The 16504-nt window shown below is 54.3% G+C and overlaps 2 protein-coding genes across 6 annotated transcripts in view; one reads left to right on the top strand and one right to left on the bottom strand.

Moving 5' to 3' along the window:
- Gpat2 (glycerol-3-phosphate acyltransferase 2, mitochondrial) overlaps positions 1–14519 on the top strand; it is a 58928-nt gene extending 44409 nt beyond the window's left edge. The window contains exons 1-22 of one of the 5 annotated variants that reach the window (XM_006986454.4): positions 4095–4217; positions 6171–6288; positions 6413–6526; positions 7164–7237; positions 7601–7705; positions 7913–8041; positions 9219–9318; positions 9815–9948; positions 10192–10291; positions 10380–10592; positions 10895–11017; positions 11170–11252; positions 11502–11620; positions 12140–12210; positions 12282–12540; positions 12629–12777; positions 12930–13007; positions 13310–13441; positions 13532–13652; positions 13753–13818; positions 14043–14098; positions 14258–14519. In XM_006986454.4, coding sequence (XP_006986516.3) covers positions 6226–6288; positions 6413–6526; positions 7164–7237; positions 7601–7705; positions 7913–8041; positions 9219–9318; positions 9815–9948; positions 10192–10291; positions 10380–10592; positions 10895–11017; positions 11170–11252; positions 11502–11620; positions 12140–12210; positions 12282–12540; positions 12629–12777; positions 12930–13007; positions 13310–13441; positions 13532–13652; positions 13753–13818; positions 14043–14098; positions 14258–14374 — 2406 coding nt within the window. In that variant the 5' untranslated portion in view covers positions 4095–4217; positions 6171–6225 and the 3' untranslated portion in view covers positions 14375–14519. Of the gene's footprint in view, positions 1–4094; positions 4548–6170; positions 6289–6412; positions 6527–7163; positions 7238–7600; positions 7706–7912; positions 8042–9218; positions 9319–9814; positions 9949–10191; positions 10292–10379; positions 10593–10894; positions 11018–11169; positions 11253–11501; positions 11621–12139; positions 12211–12281; positions 12541–12628; positions 12778–12929; positions 13008–13309; positions 13444–13531; positions 13653–13752; positions 13819–14042; positions 14099–14257 lie in introns of those variants that run through there. The other 4 variants (XM_042276177.2, XM_076570588.1, XM_076570589.1 and 1 more) reach the window with 4 other exon arrangements.
- Positions 14520–14650: 131 nt separating this feature from the next.
- LOC102910795 (oxaloacetate tautomerase Fahd2a, mitochondrial) overlaps positions 14651–16504 on the bottom strand; it is an 8483-nt gene continuing 6629 nt past the window's right edge. Inside the window, exons 5-8 of the mRNA XM_006986453.4 lie at positions 16310–16472; positions 15122–15230; positions 14934–15021; positions 14651–14791 (exon numbers count right to left, since the gene is read on the bottom strand). Coding sequence (XP_006986515.1) covers positions 14729–14791; positions 14934–15021; positions 15122–15230; positions 16310–16472 — 423 coding nt within the window. The 3' untranslated portion in view covers positions 14651–14728. The remainder of the gene's footprint in view (positions 14792–14933; positions 15022–15121; positions 15231–16309; positions 16473–16504) is intronic.

Below are 16504 nucleotides of genomic sequence, written 5' to 3' on the forward strand. Positions count from 1 at the left end.
TCATTTTGCTACTGTTATGAACTGTAATGTAAACATCTGTGTTTTCCGATGGTCTTAGATGACCCCTGTGAAAAATTCATTGTGACCCACAGGTTGGGAACTGCTGGCCTAGAGGAGGGTCATTCCCACACCCTCAGAGCCAGTACCCCCTCCCTATCGATGCCCAGCCCAACTCGCCTAGTGTTCTAACAATGCAGGCAAGGGAGGATGGAGGCAGGGCCTGGGCTGGGCCAGAAGGCCCTCATGGAGGGAGTAGGCTGCTCTGTGCTACTGCTCACATGCCCATTGTGGGGCAAAAGCAACAACTGATTATAGATATTTGCTTCTGAGCAAGTGCTCTCTTGTAATGCCCCAGGGCCCCATGAGGGCCCTCTCCAGAGTTATTGTGTTTAAAACACACTGCTTTGATCCTGGGTGTTACTAAGGACAAAAACCAAACCAAAAGAACTCCCAGGACCCGAACAATTGAACCCACCCACCCTGCAAACTTGTTGCTTTCTGGGAAAGGACTGGGGGTCAGAAGGGCCTGGAAGGGAACATTAGGGGCCTATATCACTGGACCCTAAGGCCACCTTCCACAATGCTAGGTGGAGGGTCCTGAAAGTCCCCAGGACTGTCTTCCTGAGCTAAGCAGACAAGGAATGTCCTGTCCCACTTCCCCACCCAGAGCTCTCAACTCTGAGTGACTCTCCCAGTGTTGAGTCCTCTGGCTATGACCCATGTAGAAATGCTGGGCATGGTGACATGCACTCATAACCCCAGTGAAGGGAAGTAGAGATCAGTGGAGCCTTGGGGCTCACTGGCCAGTCGTCCTGGCTAACTGGCTAAGCTCCAGCCTAGAGATCCTGTCTCAAAATACAAGGAGGGCCTCTCTAGAGGAGAAACACATGAGGTGGATGTTAGGATTCTGCTGTGCTCCAGCTGCGTGACCGCACATGCGCAGTTCAGGAGTTAAGCAAAGGGCCTTGCATCTTATGTCATCAGTGTGCACAGGTGACTATGTGCGTGCAGTGTGGTCACACAATCAGCACATGTGTGGTGTAGCCCAGTAAGCCCGCCTGTGCACATTCACCGGGAACCCTGAAAAGGTCAGACACATACCCCACCTTCTCTCTGTTCTGCTCTCTCTCTCCCCACCCTACCACCTTTCTCTCTGCTCTCCACACGGGCTCCTTTCCAGGCCTGGTTCTCTTGTACCCCACCCCCCACTCCTCTTCCTCCTAATAAAGCTCTGAAACAGATACTGGGTTCTGTCATGACCGTGACTTTTCCCCGTGGTAACCAGCACCATTTATCATTCATTTCAGTGGACTGCTAGCCTCCACACACACTCATACACATCCACACTTGCACTCACATATGCAGCCACATGAACATGCACAGAACACACAGACAGACACACACACACACACACACACACACACACACACACACACACACACACACACTCCTTTCCTGCCCCAGCCTCTAAAGAACGAAGTGTGACCAGGAGAATGATCAGGGTGGTAGACACTATGAGCTGCTCTCGGCATTAATTCTCCCACCCTTTCCCACCAACACCCTAACTGCTGAGCCCTTCATTCTCAGCTATGGATTGCCACAGTGTTTAACAAGACCATATGGAAGGTTCTGGAATGAAGGAAGGGGTCTAGCCCAAGCAATGGCCACCCCATCAGGGTGGCTGTCCTCAGAGCTCCTGGCATAGGAGCAGAGGAATACGTCACATTGGTAATGAGGTGACGGTAGGTATACTGATTTAAGACCAGACGGCTGATAAATCCACCCTGCCTCTGCCTCGTCTCAACCCTTGGAGGGTCGGGTGGTCTGTGGACATGGGTGAGAGCAACTGCTCTTCTCTCTGCTCACACAATGCTCATTCATCTCTTCTAGAAACACCCAGAAGTCAGATGTGAATGTGTGCCCCACCACAGGGAGGGAGGACCTTTGTCCTTTTGAGCCCTAGGAGTCAGGACCTTTGGGGCAGAACCTGTGTCCAGAGAGGGGTCTCCTAAGTTCATTCATGGTTGGGTGACCCCCTAGGGTCCTGTCAGGCCATCATAGCACTTGGCCTGCAGGTCTCACCACCCTGGTGTAGCTCTGGATCTGCTACAGACCACTGATAGGATCTTCGGCACCAAACCCTGGTCCATGTCTACAGTGTATGCATCTTTCTATGCCCAAATTACAGTGCACAGCCATAGCCACCATGGCCATCCGACCTATTTATTCCTTCTAAAGCGGCAGTGCAGCTGAGGCCAGAATAAGGACAGAATCCTGCTAGATACAGCCCTGGACCCCCTGCTGTCCCTACCTGAGGAACTTTCCAGTCAGGAGCAGCTGCCTTGGGCTCCTCCTCCTCAGCATGAGGTCTCCCTGAGAGGGTGAGGGGATGCCTGCAAACAACCATAAAACTCACTTTTCTGTCTGGATGGTGACTCTGGAAGACATCCAGACCTGCGCCTGGGGCAACTTGTTACTTCTAAATAAAGGGGCTCCCTTTGCTTGCTTTTTTCTTGTTTGTTTTAGAGTCTTGGAGTTGTCTTGCTGTGGCTTGTGCACTTTGATACAAAACAAGTTCACACGGGAGCCAGGTACAACAACTCAAGCTGGTAATCCTAGCACTGAGGAGGCAGAGACAAAAGGATCAGGAGTTCAAGGCCATGCTCTGCTACGGTAGCAAATTTGAGGACAGCCTGGAGGGGGGGGGGGACAGAGCACAAATGGGACCCCTGTGTACTAGAAGAACATCCATAACCTGGTCCTGGTCGAAGTGAGTGGACACGGACTTAGGCCTCGGAGGACACAAAGTGGCACAAAGGAGGAGGCACAGTGGCTATGTCCTCAAGGACAGATGGACAGACAGAGAAGCAGGAATGAGAGCCGGCTCTCGGGGCCCAGCTGGGCTTCTATGTGGCTTTGCTTCTGTGGCATCCCAGGTTCTGCAACTGGAACCCAGTGAGCCGTCATGTGGGCTGGAGGGTGGGGCGGGGAACACCTTCCCCCCATTTATTTCAATATTGTACCACCTTTTAAAGTTATTTTAAAATTACGTGTATGTGTGTGGGTAAGTGCCTGTGAGTACAGTCACCTGGGAAGACCAGAAGAGGGTGTTGGATCCCGTGGGGTTGGAGTTATGGGCAGCTGTGAGCGACCTGAGGCAGGTGCTGAGCATTGAACTCCGGTTCTCTGGAACTGCTGAGTCACCTTTCCAGTCCTGTGTAGACCTTCCAGCTGCTGGTCTCTTTCTGGGTTGCTGGCGACGATGAAATGATGAAGGAACCCATATGGTCTCTGTGCCTTGAGTGCTCCGAGTTGACCCAAAAGCCAGGAATTACCCAGCTGGCCTCATGATGAAGACAGTGGTCACAGGCTGCGGTCTTTCTATTCTTTGCCTGTTGCTGCATCCACACACCTGACAGAAAGCAACTTAAGGAGGTTTGTTTGGGCTCACAGTTGGAGGGGACTGGGAAGGCGTGGCACCAGGAGCCTGAGGCAGCTGGCCACACCACACCCAGGAAACAGGGACTCGTAAGTGTTGGTGCTCGGCTCGATTTCTCCTTTAAAAACGCTACCTCTGTTTATTTTGTGCGTGTATGTGGAGGTCAGGGGACAAGTTCGGGGAGTTGGTTCTTGCCTTTTATCATGGGTGCTGGCTTTTGGTGCCCAGCACCCATGAGTGGCCACTGGGGGCTGTAACTCTGGCTCCAGGGGACACGATGCTCTCTTCTGGCATGCATGCATATATATATAAAATTTGAAACAAGTCTCACTATGTAATTTGGGCTGATTTGGAACTTGCTATGTAGACCAGGCTGGCCTTGAACTCAAAGAGATCCACCTGCCTCTGCCTCCTGAGCGCTGGGATGAGAGGTGTGTGCCACCTCGCCCCTCCCCATTTTTTTAAAGACTCCCCCTCCGGCCCTTGGGTCCTCTGCATCCTTCGCTTCCAGACTTGGGAGGTCAAGAGGGACCCCCAGCACCGCCAGAAAGGCCTCTCCCCAGATCCCCTGAAACACTGGCACGGGCAGCAGGGATCACGTGGTACAGGCAGGGAGGCCACGCTGCGCGTGCCCGACGTCCAGGGGATGGGGCTTCCGGCCCAGAGTAGCATGATTGGCAGTCAAGGCAGCATCTGAGGCGCCTGCGCCGGCCGGCTCTTCCGGCTTCGCTGGCCCCGACACGCGGCTGTTTTGGCGGGAGTTGGCGGCGGGTGTGAGGTGAGCTTCGTGGGACCCGTGTGCTGGGCCGGGTCAAGCTCGCTGGGCTGTGCGGGGCTTTGGGTCAGGCGGGGACTGTTATCCGGCGTGGGGAACGTGGACAGGCGGACGGTCCTGTTGCTGGGCCTGTCACCCAGGCCGAGCCTCCCTCCCGGGCACGCGGCCTGGCTGGGGGCTCCGGAGAGGCCCCTGTCGCCCTCTGCCTGGCTTCCGGCGCCCGAGACCCAGAGGACAGCGGCAGGGATGGACTTCCGGTGCTGCGGCTGAGATACGCCTTGCTGTCCATCTTGCGGGCTCCGTAGGGGTAATTGGCCCCAGGAGTGAAATTCGGTGATGCTTAGGATCGTCTACATTGTGGGGGCGGGTTTGCATTTTAGCCTTTGGGCCGGAGCTACACGGGAGCCAGGCACCAAGTGTCACCTGTGCAGGGCGGGTACAGTGGCCTCTGGGCTCCCTCCCCGCAGCTGAGGCCCTGTGGGGTATTTGCTCCAAGATGCCACCTCTCGAGGTTATTTTTACAGCAGCAGCTGGAAACCCCCGCTCCTTATATAACGAGCTCTCTGCTTTTAAATGTTGGCCTTAACGCTTAACATTTTAGCACATCATATAGCCAGTGGGAAGGTATATATGTGAGCTGTGTTTGGCCCCGGGGAAGGGTGCTCATCTATGCAGACCCGCCAGCGGCCCGCACTTAGGGAAGCTGGGTGCCAGACACATCTGTATCCTGGTGCTGGAGACACTGAGGAGGGGGATGGAGAATTCAAAGCCAGTCTGGGCAACGTAGCCAGACACTGCTCTAATGCAAGTGAGACATGTCCCCACACTGACCTGCATTGTGCGAGCTGAGTATTTGACTTAACTGGCTGGTGAGGACGGCTCCTTGCCTTGTGTTTTACTCTGTTCTTTAGGGCTAGCATCGGGGTCAGAATTTGAGGTTAGGAGTGGTCTGGGGCGGAGGAGTATCAGACAATTTCCTTGCAAATGAGGCAGGACCTGTTACCTTGCAGCCTTGATTTGGGGTCAAAGTAGGGAATGTATTTGAAGTGAGGTCTCCAGAGCCTGTGTGTACATGAATCAGGATCCGTTTACTGCTTGGCCTCCTGGTGCTAAAAAGCACCAAGGGGAGAGAAGGAGAACCCGAGGAATTCCTGGGAACTACTAAGTCCTAGGCATCTGGCTCTCCAGAACCTCTCCATGCCCATGAATATTGGCAGCTCTTGCCCCCAGGACAACTCTCAGATGATACAGAGGAAGTGAAATGGGAACCCTGGAGGCCTTCACGAGGCTGCTTTTCTGGCAGCCTTGGGCTCTGGAACTCACAGAAAAAAGTAATCTAGATGCATCATGACTTACAGCCCCAGCAGACTTTCTGGTCTCAAGACTCAATTAAGAAGGCACTCTCAGGCTGGCATGCAGCTAGTGTGACTGAGTGGAAAAAAGAATGTAAATAATTAGGCCAGTCTGCTCATCATGGACATGGTGGGAGATCAGGGTAGGGGGACCTTCTTGGGCAGGAGCCCCTCTCCCATAGACAGATAATAATCTGGTCTTCTGTAAGAGAGCATCTGAGCAGGGCCTGGAGGGTGTGTAAAGAGAGTGTCCTGCTTCTTGTGGCTCCTCTTGCTGGTATAACCCAGTCCAACCAGGCTTTTCCTTCTGCACCGAGAGTCTTAAATTGCCATTACAGCCCCAGTTGGTGTTAGGAGACATTTGGATGTGTGGATGGAAGATAGTTACTCCTCCTCTTGTCAGCCAGCCTCAGGGCGCCCCTGGTGACGCTGCTGGTGTCAGGAACAGGGACTTGATGGGAATGAGCCTCCAGTTTCCTGCCAGTTGTCCTCATTGCTGCTGGCCTGGCTGTTGTCTGTCTTGGGGTGGACTGTGGGTCACCTCACAAGCCCTTGGATTATGGCTCCGATTCCATGTAGTTCCACCTTTTACTCTTTTTTTTAGGTCAGGTTCATGTGGAGAGAGGCAGAGTGCTTAGTTCACAGATCTCACAGACTTCATGGATACCATGTTGAAATCCAGTCCCCAAACCCAGCAGAGGAGTAACCACAGTGATCAGGAGGTAGTGTGGGAATTCTCGAATCCTTTGTCCTCCTACTTGCCCTCTTGGGACCACCACTCCTGATGTGCCCCTCCCTCTGTCAATGGCCCTGTGTTCCCTCACCTCTCCTGTGGCCCTTTTCCAGACCAGCCTTTGGTCCTCAGGCTTTGGGATGAAGTTGGAGGCCATCACCCCATTCCTGGGGAAGTATCGCCCCTTTATGGGCCGCTGCTGCCAGACCTGTACTCCTAAGAGCTGGGTAAGTGAGGGTAGGGGTGGGCTCTCCCTTGAAAAGCTTAGGTTAGCTTAGTTCTGGGAGTGAGGATACTGGGAAGCTGCCTCCTTCATGGCTTTCCAAGTTTGAGCTTTCACCTGCACCATGCCTTTGCCCTTCAGAGGAATGGATGCACGGGGGTCTGTTGTTGGGATGTGGCTTGGGAGAACTGGGTAGGAAGCCTCAGGAGAGCGAGGCTGGGATCTACCTGGGTCTGCACTAGTTCTGTTCAGTTTGGGCACGCTGTCCACTCAGACTTCATAGCACTCAGCATCTCTTACGTGTCTATATCACGTGCGGCTGCCGAGAGGGCTCAGCATTCTAATGGAGATTCAGGTTACAGATTCTCTGCTCTTGACAAGTGAAAACCCCTACTCAGAGGATTTTAATGTGCTTATCTCTAAGAGGGCAACTCCAAACAGGGGGCAGTGGTTTCATTTTAAGCATGAAGCTTTTTTCTTTCTGAGCCAACATTGCGATCTGGGGTCAGACATCTGGGAGATGTACTCTATACTTTCCTTCTGGTAGACTCAAAGGACCATCAGGCAGAGGCTAGATGGGCAGGGTACAGACTTGGCTTGCAAAGGCCCCCAGGACATGCTGTCCTTTCCCTCCTGGGTAGGAGTCCCTCTTCCACAGAAGCATAATGGATCTGGGCTTCTGCAATGTGATCCTCGTGAAGGAAGAGAACACCAGGTAGCCAGAGCTAGGGGTGCAGGGTGGTGGGTTACAGGGGCCCTTTGTGGTATCATTTTCTTTCTGTAATGGTAAAAAGAAGGACCCCATCCTCTCCTGCAAAACCACAGCAAACTGAGGCAAGATTTACTCTCCTCAAATTTCCCCCACGAGCATGTACGGTTGCCCACTGGCTGTCAAACCACTGTGCCCCCTCAGTGGGGAAGAGGGGTGGGACTAGGGTCCAGATAAGCAAGTGGTCCCTCCCTTTTTTTATTCTCTTTGGTGGAGCTTGGTCCTGGGGCATGAGATGGATGCAAACCCTTCCTGATGAATAGACCTCTGTAGACCCTGAGGAGGCCTCTCTGAACTATCTTCCCCCAGGTTTCGGGGCTGGCTGGTTCGCAGGCTCTGCTATTTCCTGTGGTCCCTGGAGCAGCACATACCCACCAGCTCTGATGCATCCCAGAAGATCATGGAAAACACTGGGTGAGGAGGCAGGATCAGAGTCTGGCACTTGTAGGATACTTTAAAGGGTGACAAAGGCTCTGGGTCAGGATGGCCAAGGCTGGCTGAGGCAAGGCTTCTGGAATGTTATCTATGCTTGGGCCCATATTGGACTCCTGGCTGTGCACTGGGAAGTGACTGGAGAGACCATTGGCATCTAGCCCAACACTGTTCTCCTAACCCCAACAGGGTGCAGAACCTCCTCGCAGGGAGGGTTCCAGGAGGGTCTGGAGAAGGCCAGGCACCTGACCTAGTGATGAAAGAGGTGCAGCGCATCCTGGGCCACATTCAGGCCACACTGTGCCCCTTCCTGCTCAGGTAACGACCAGATCTAAGTAGTTCAGGCCGCTCTGAGGGCAGTAAAACCAGTAGTCAAGTTTCAAGTGTGAAGTGGCAGCCTGATGAGCTGTGATCAGGAGCAGAGACAGCCTATCTGCAGAGCTGTTAGTGCCATTGAGAGATGATTGGCAGGCACTGAGAGGAGATCGGGAGCTTGAGGTGGTAACACTGGGACTCGTGAACAGATTGGGTGTTGGGAGGAAAAGAGAAAAACACAGGAAATCCCTGTTTCTGGCCTGGTATCTGGGGATGTATACAGAGAGGGCCAGGCTTGGTCAGAAGGGAATTGGCTCTGGAAAGATGTTTGGATTGAGCGTTCCAGTAACTGGCTTGAGGACTCGGTTATCTGTAGGAGCTCAGAAGGAAGGACATAGATTTGCAGAGCTGTAGTATACGATTTACATTTAAAGCTAGGGGATGAGTTAAGCTGCTGAAGGGCCTTAGGGTTGTGTCAGGCTCAGCTTCTGGCGATCTTGACCAGTCCTCCATTGTGACAGTTCTTGACTCTGCTGAGGCTTTCAGGCCCTTGGCCTTCATGGTGCCCTTGGGTGGGAGTCCCAACACAAGTCTAGCAGGTTGCCTGCTTCCTCTACGCACCTAAGTAGTCAGATGGCCTTAGAGTACAACGTTTATAGGTGTGTGGTCTTCCCCAGCGTGCCCACATGTCGCTGCTGCTTAGGATTGCCCCCACTTAACGCTTCCATTGGGTGTGGACTTGCTGCTTGTCTACACGGTTTCCTCTACCTACTTTGGTAGCAAGATGGTCCCCTACTGGGCATCTGAGCAAATGCAGTGAGCCCTGCTCTGCTTGTATTGTCTCCCTTTTCCATTTTTCCTGGTAGTTGGTAAATAGAAGCTGACCAGGTTCTGTCTGGAAAGGGTCTGAGTCCTTTGGTCTCCCCTTAGATGAATAGAGGCAGAATCATGTCTGATGTGAGCCAGCCCCATCATGAGGGCTTGGACGGGTCAGGGCCTCACGGCTGCGGCACCCTTAGCATTCGCTGTCAGCTGTGGAGCAGGTTGTGACCTCTCCTGATCAGTGTGGGCAGTAATGCTGCTTGCCTTAGGGTAGTTCTGGGCAGTCTTGTGGGGTGCTGTGGGGCTGAGCCTTGTGGAAGGTGACCCTGCTGCACCTCAAGCTGGCACTGCTTCTAAGGTTGTTCAGCTGGGCACTGCTGTGGTTCCTGAACCGCCTCTTCCTGAATGTGCAGCTTCACAAGGGGCAGATGAAGATGGTCCATAAAGCTGTCCAGGAGGTAAGCCAGACCATACTGGATAGGTTTGGATGGCCTGAGCAGAGGCAAACCTAGGCCCTATCAGCTGTTAGAGAAATCCACAGCTCTTAGCCTCGCGGCCATGCTTCATAGTTCTGCTCCTACAGGGTTTTCTGCCTTTCCCTCAGCTTCAACAGCTGTTATGCCTTGCATTACCTTGAAAGTTGTGGGAAGGGCTGGGCTGTGGTGGCACACGCCTTTAGTCCCAGCACTTGGGAGGCAGAGATGGACGGATCTCAATGAGTTTGAGGCCAGCCTGGTCTACAGATCAAGTTCCAGGACAGCCAGGACTGTTACACAGAGAAACCCTGTCTCAAAAAACAAAAAACAAACAAAAAGTTTTAGGCAGGCTGCTCTACCTTTAGGAAATGTGCAGGGGACACCCCCCCCCTCCCCCCAGTGCTGCCCTGGGACTTGGAGGTGCTGGGGTTTGGCTGTTTTTATGGTGAGTACTTCCTTCTGGCTGTCTCTGGAGCAGGGCTCGCCGCTTGTTTTCCTTTCTACACACAAGTCACTCTTGGACGGGTTCCTGCTGCCTTTTGTGCTGTTCTCCCAGGGCCTGGGTGTGGTCCGTGTGGCTTTGGACCCCCGCACCTGCTCCCCTGCTCTCAGGTAGGACAGGAGGGAAATCCCAGGCTGGAGCAGGGGGATGGAAGTCATTTTGCCTTCTTGGTCTGTTTTCAGCCATATGACAGGCCAGCCTGTAGACTCGGATGGTTGGCTATGGGTCCCTGGGCCATGGCTGCTTCAAGTGTCTAGACAGACAGGCCTGGGAGAGGCAAGGCACTTGACAGGCCTCTGGGCCCAGTCTCTCCTCCAGAGCCCCTGCTCACTATGTCTGTCCTGTACTCACAGAGCTCTACTGAGGAAACTTGGGGGACTTTTCCTGCCCCCAGAGGCCAACCTCTCCTTGGACAGCTCAGACGGCATTCTCGCGAGGGCTGTGGTCCGTGCAGTGAGTGTTCCCAGTGGTTATGTATGGGGGGGGGGCAAGCGTACAGGGGTCTGCCTCTGATCTAGCCACCCTTCCTCTTCCCTTCTAGACTGTGGAGCAGCTGCTTGCCAGTGGGCAGCCTCTGCTCATCTTCCTTGAAGAGCCCCCTGGGTACCCAGGGCCCAGGCTTTCAGCCCTGGGCCAGGCTTGGCTAGGACTGGTGGTCCAAGTGGTCCAGGAGGGCATCATCCCAGATGCTACACTGGTACCAGTTGCCATTGCCTATGACCTGGTTCCAGATGCACCATGTGACATGAACCACGTGAGACCCTCTTGTTCCTGGGGACCCCAAGTGGACACCACTTCTGGGTGGCACAATATGTTCTATGATCAGGCTCCTTTAGAACTGAAGTCAAATTGGAATATGAAGTGTGTGTAAAGGAACTGTCCCTACAGTTACCACCCTGCAATATCACCCAAGGTCTTTGCCATCACCAGACCCCACAAGGGAGGTCATGGGTGAAAAGACAGCTTGGAGAAGACCAGTGAGCAGTCTGGAGGGCAAAATGGGTAGCAGCCCTGAGACTGGCCAAGAATACACGTGCGGCCTCTCCTCTCCTGCAGGACTTGGCTCCCCTGGGGCTGTGGACAGGAGCCTTGGCCGTCTTTCGGAAACTGGGTAACTGCTGGGGCTGCAACCGTAGAGCCTGTGTCCGGGTGCACCTTGCCCAGCCATTCTCCCTCCAGGTATGAAAGCAGCTGGGAAAGGCTGGGAGAGTCTTTGTGGTGGTTTGTTTGGCCTTCAAAGCCATTGTAGGGATAGTATTTCCTGTCTTAGATGGTCTGTGTGCAGGTTTCCTGGGGGGCAAGAGCAGACCACACGTCTTTATCCTGGGCAGGAATACGCCATCAATGCTAGAAGCTGCTGGGGTAGCAGGCAGACCCTGGAACACTTGTTACAGCCCATTGTGCTAGGTGAATGGTAAGGAGCACAGATGTGTGGGTCTCAGAAGGGAGGCAGGCGGCTCTTCAACTAGTGGCCACTCCAACCATCCCAGAATATCAGCCCCAGACACTCACTTCCCTACAGTCTAAGTGCAGGATGGCACATAGGCCGGGGAGGGGAGAGGGTTCTGAGTTCTCCCAGGACTTGGGGAAACAGCTCTAGGTTTGGAAAGCTTTAGACTGACGTTTTGGTCTGGTTTCATTCTTTGATGTGTCTCTATCCCAGTAGTGTTGTTCCAGACACTGAGAAGGAGCAGGAGTGGACCCCATCAACTGGCCTCCTCTTGACCCTCAAAGAGGAGGACCAGCTCCTGGTCAGAAGACTGAGTCGGCATGTCCTGAGTGGTGAGGGAAACCCAGATCTGCACCTTTGCGGTGTGGTTTGAACAGTACTTTATGTGGATTATATAGGGCCAATTACCAGGACCCCATGGTTTTCAGCACCTGACCTCCCGACCTCCTTTGTGGCACACTTGGGACACCGGCAGAGTGGGGTATCCAGGGAGAGGGGGAGCAGATGAACTCAGTGTCTGAGCCAAAGGCAGCTGTGCAGGAGATCATGTCAGGTCCAACCCAGCCCCGCCTCAGATGCCCCTCAGCTGGTGTCCTTAGCTGTAAGTGGGATGTGGCTGTGGAGTAGCAACGTGTGCCTGCAGAGGTGTCTGTTAGTGCCTTCTCAAATGTCACGCTAGCACACTGTTTCGAGTGGGTCTGGTTCACAGCACAGGTAATAACTACTTCCTGGAACCTGCTCTCTCCTGCTGGGGTGGAGTTGGGGCTGTGTGGCTGGGAAGATCTGTCAAATGGTAGAGGAGAGACTCTCTAGGCCGACAGCACCCCGCATCTCCCCTCCCTCCTCCCCAGCCAGTGTGGCCAGCGCAGCAGTGATGAGCACAGCCATCATGGCGACACTCCTGCTGTTGAAGCACCAGAAGGTAGGGCACTGTGTGGTGGGGCCCAGGGAAGGGCAGCGCTCGGCCCTCTGCTCAGGCCTGTTTTGCCGCAGGGCGTGGTCCTGTCACAGCTCCTGGGGGAGTTTTCATGGCTGACGGAGGAGACACTGCTGCGTGGCTTTGATGTGGGCTTCTCTGGGCAGCTGCGGTGCCTGGCCCAGCATACACTGAGCCTGCTGAGGGCACACGTGGTTCTGCTGCGTGTCCACCAGGGGGACTTGGTGGTGGTGCCACGGCCTGGCCCAGGCCTCACCCATCTAGCACGTCTGAGTATGGAATTGCTGCCCACCTTCCTGAGCGAAGCTGTGGGTGGTGAGTCAGTGGGCTCTGCCGGGTTGGGGTGAATGTGCAGGGGAGAAGGGAATGGTTCCCTCCTTAAGTAGGCTTCCTTCTCTGCCAGCCTGTGCAGTGCGGGGGTTGCTGGCCGGCAGAGTACCACCTGAGGGGCCCTGGGAGCTGCAGGGCATAGAGCTGCTGAGTCAGAATGAACTGTACCGCCAGATCCTCCTGTTGCTGCACCTGCTACCCCAAGACCTACTGCTGCCCCAGGTCAGACCCCCAGCTCCCAGGGCCCTGGGCCCTGTCCTCATGACCTCCTGTGGCCGTGGTCCTGGCCTCCAACTGTCTGGTCAGGAATCTGCCAGCCCCCCCCCCCCCCCAGGCACGCTCTCTGAAGGGCGGTGGTGCTTCTCTTCCCGCAGCCCTGCCAGTCTTCCTACTGCTCCTGTCAGGAGGTGCTGGACCGGCTCATCCAGTGTGGGCTCCTGGTTGCTGAGGAGGTATGCTCCCCCCAAGTGCCAATGTCCGGGCTGCTCCTCTGGCCCAGCACATGGAAGCCTGTCTCCTCTACTCTGGGCTTACCTGTGTCATGCCAGTTTGCATGTGTGGCTCTAAGGGTCTCTTCACTCCTCCTGCCTCCACATTTCCTAGTGAGCTTGGGTACTTGGCCCAGGTAGCTCTGGGCATCCTTTTGGGCTTCCCAGACCTACTTTCACCTGCTAGAGCCAGGAGCAGGTGTGAGGGCTGTAGGGCTGACTCCTGCCCAGCCTTACCAAGGACCAATGACTCTCCCGACTCGTAGACCCCAGGCTCCCGGCCAGCCTGTGACACGGGAAGACAGCACCTGAGCGCGAAGCTGCTGTGGAAACCAAGCGGGGACTTCACCGACAGTGAGAGCGACGACTTTGAGGAGCCAGGGGGCCGGTGCTTCAGGGTGTGCTGGGAGGAGCCACCCTGGGAGGGAGGCTGTGGAGGCGGTGAGGTACCTGGGAGCCCCCTTCCTCACTCTGCTCTGTCTCTCCAGCTTAGCCAGCAGTCTCGCTGTCCTGACTTCTTCCTCTTCCTCTGCCGCCTGCTCAGTCCCATACTCAAAGCCTTTGCACAGGCCGCCGCCTTCCTCCACTTGGGGCAGCTGCCAGATTCAGGTAAGCCTTACCCTTTACGCCCTTGGCAGTAAGGAAGTACCCCCTTCAGGGTAAGGCTCAGTCCCGCAGAGCTGGGGTCTAGCTCTAATCTCTCCTGCAGAGGTGGGCTACTCGCAGCAGTTGTTCGAGTTTTTACAGGCCTGTGCCCAAGAAGAAGGGATCTTTGGTGAGTTCCAAGCCCCATTCCAGGCTCCCTGGAGGGGATAGGTTTGCTGGTGACTGCTGCCCCCTGCTGGGCAATGGCGGCATGACTCCGTGGAAGAGAGCTCACATTCAGGGGGCTTCAGTTACATGCAAGCCCTGGTTGGTTCTCCTTTAAGAGGAGGAAAGCCCTGCCCAGTGGCTCCTTGGCTTGCCTCAGAGCTTTCACTGTCTTTCTCTTCTTCCCAGAGTGTGCAGACCCAAACCTTGCTATCAGTGCTATCTGGACGTTCAAAGACCTGGGGGTAAGAGAGGCATTATCACCAGCCCAAGGGCTGCTAGAACTTTACACTCAGGCGCTGAGGCATCACTACTAGTTTTTTTTTTTTTGGGGGGGGGGGCAGGCTTGCCTTTGGGGCAGTGTCCCCTCAGCAAGGGTGCTCACAGTCCGTCTTGTGGTTCAGGTACTGCAGCAGATGCCCAGTCCTGCAGGACCCCAGCTGCACCTGTCCCCTACATTTGCCAGCCGGGACAACCAGGACAAGCTGGAACAATTTATCCGACAGTTCATCTGCAGTTAGAACCAGAAAGTGGAACCTGGTGGGACTCGTCAGCCTAGAACTTAGCTGTGCCTCCTGATCAGGACCCAGCTAACCTGGCCTTAGAGAAGCCATGTTTACTCCTCATTTGGTGTGATAAATAAAGACACTAGGTTAGGTTCTTCCCTAAGCCTGAAGTATGTGTCCAGTATCTACTCCCTCCTTACTCAGCCCTGTGAAAATGGTGCGCCTTCGGGGCGGGGGAGAGTGTGTGTGTGTGTGGGGGGGGGGGGGGCTAAAAGACAGGAGAAGCTGAGCTGCAACTCTAGAAAGTTTATTTCCAAGGCCTACCTAAGAGCACCTCCAGTGGGCAGGCCAGTGCTTACAGGGACGCCATCACACCACCCTGTTGATGATGACACCGATGTCTTCAATCTCACACTGGACTTCATCACCCTTCTGTAAGGCAGCAGGCCACCGGGACGTCAACCTTTGGCTCCCGAAGAGTCAGCCTCTCCCCATTTCACTCCCGTAGGCTGCTCCAAACCTGCCAGGCCTCCCTAGCTCTCTCTCTACCATTTCCTCTTTTAAACTAACTTACCTTGAGAAAGACGGGAGGCTTCCTAAACACACCAACCCCTGGAGGAGTCCCAGTCAGGATGACGTCCCCCGGATAAAGAGTGACAAACCTAGGGGAAGCAGGGGGCCAGGTGAGACCGTGGGCTGAGAGGGGCTCTGTTTCCAGGTGTGCCATGGTGGGACTGGCCGTGATAGGCTCCACCCACTTACTGGGAAACCCAGGCTATGAGGTCTTCAGTCTTGAACACCATCTGGTTGGTGTTGCTGCTCTGGACCTCCTCCCCATTCACTCGACAGCAGATCTTTAAATTGTGTGGATCTGGAATTCAAAATAATACTGTGGGGTTATCCACCCCCTACACCAGCCCCAAAGGTAAGAGGAAACTGTAAGGAGCATGTCTGCCCACCTTGGCTTAGCACTTTACATTGGGACTTCCTGTATAGACTGGAATTCCCTGAATTCCTGCATCAACAGCAGTAGCTCTTTAAGTGAGGAGAGGAGGGACATTCTAGACTCTGAACAGGGAGAAAAACAGCTGAGGAATTTGTCTTTAAAAAATGGGCACGCAGGCCAGGCAAGATGGCTCAGCAGGTAGAGGCACTTACTGCCAAGCCTGGGGGCCTGGGTTTGATCCCTGGGACCCACACGGCAGGAGAAGAGAACCAACTCCGGAAAAATCTGACCTCTATCCAAGTACCATGGCATGCACATAGACATACACAAAAATAAATGTAATAGTGTTTTAAACAGTGTAGTCATGGTTATCAATTATACTATCTACATATTTAAAATATCTCACAATAAAATAAAGTAGAAAAAAAATAAAGAAAAGAAAAAAGAAAAAAAGGGCATCAATCCCCAGCAGAGGCTGGTAACTAGATCTGAAATGACTTAACATCTCCAGAGCAACAGGGATAACAGCAGCAGACAATGGGTCTACCCAAACTATCTCACACCTCTCTCAGAGCTGGAATACAGCTTCTGAGGCACTGCTGTACTGAGGGGCTCACCCCCATAGTCATGCCACCCTCCAGGGATGAGTGCCCAGTGGATGGGCACGGTCCTGTTGGTGCTCTCCCATCTCCCTTAGGAAAAACGAACGGGCTTCATCACGGCCATTCTCCACCACGTTCAAGAGCCAGCCTTGCTTCCTTCAGCTTAGCGACTGACTGACTATTCCAGATAGGGAAGCTGGAAAGCCCCCCACCAAGCACAGTGCTCTCTGCAGGTCATTTTGTGGGTGTAATTTCACAGCAGCTGCGGCTGTGTTCCCTCTAAGGGGCTCTGGAAGAAGTTCCCCATGTACTTGTAACATAGTCCTTGCCGGAGCACTGTTTTCTCCTGACACTCAGGTACCGCACACGGGAGGGTACAAGGGGCAAAGACTAGCAACCTACCTGCTATGCTGTCCCTGGTAACCAAGGCAGGGCCCAGGGGGCAGAAAGTATCAAAGGTTTTTCCCAGTAACCACTGCTTTCCATTGCGTCTCATCTGCCAGTCCCGAGCACTCACGTCATGAGCCACAGTGAAGCCAGCCACGTGAGCCATGGCATCTGTGGCCTGTTGGGGCAGGAGATTTGGCCAGACAGGTT

Source organism: Peromyscus maniculatus, chromosome 4, assembly GCF_049852395.1.
Source record: "Peromyscus maniculatus bairdii isolate BWxNUB_F1_BW_parent chromosome 4, HU_Pman_BW_mat_3.1, whole genome shotgun sequence".
In the NCBI taxonomy this organism is placed as follows: Eukaryota; Metazoa; Chordata; class Mammalia; order Rodentia; family Cricetidae; genus Peromyscus; species Peromyscus maniculatus.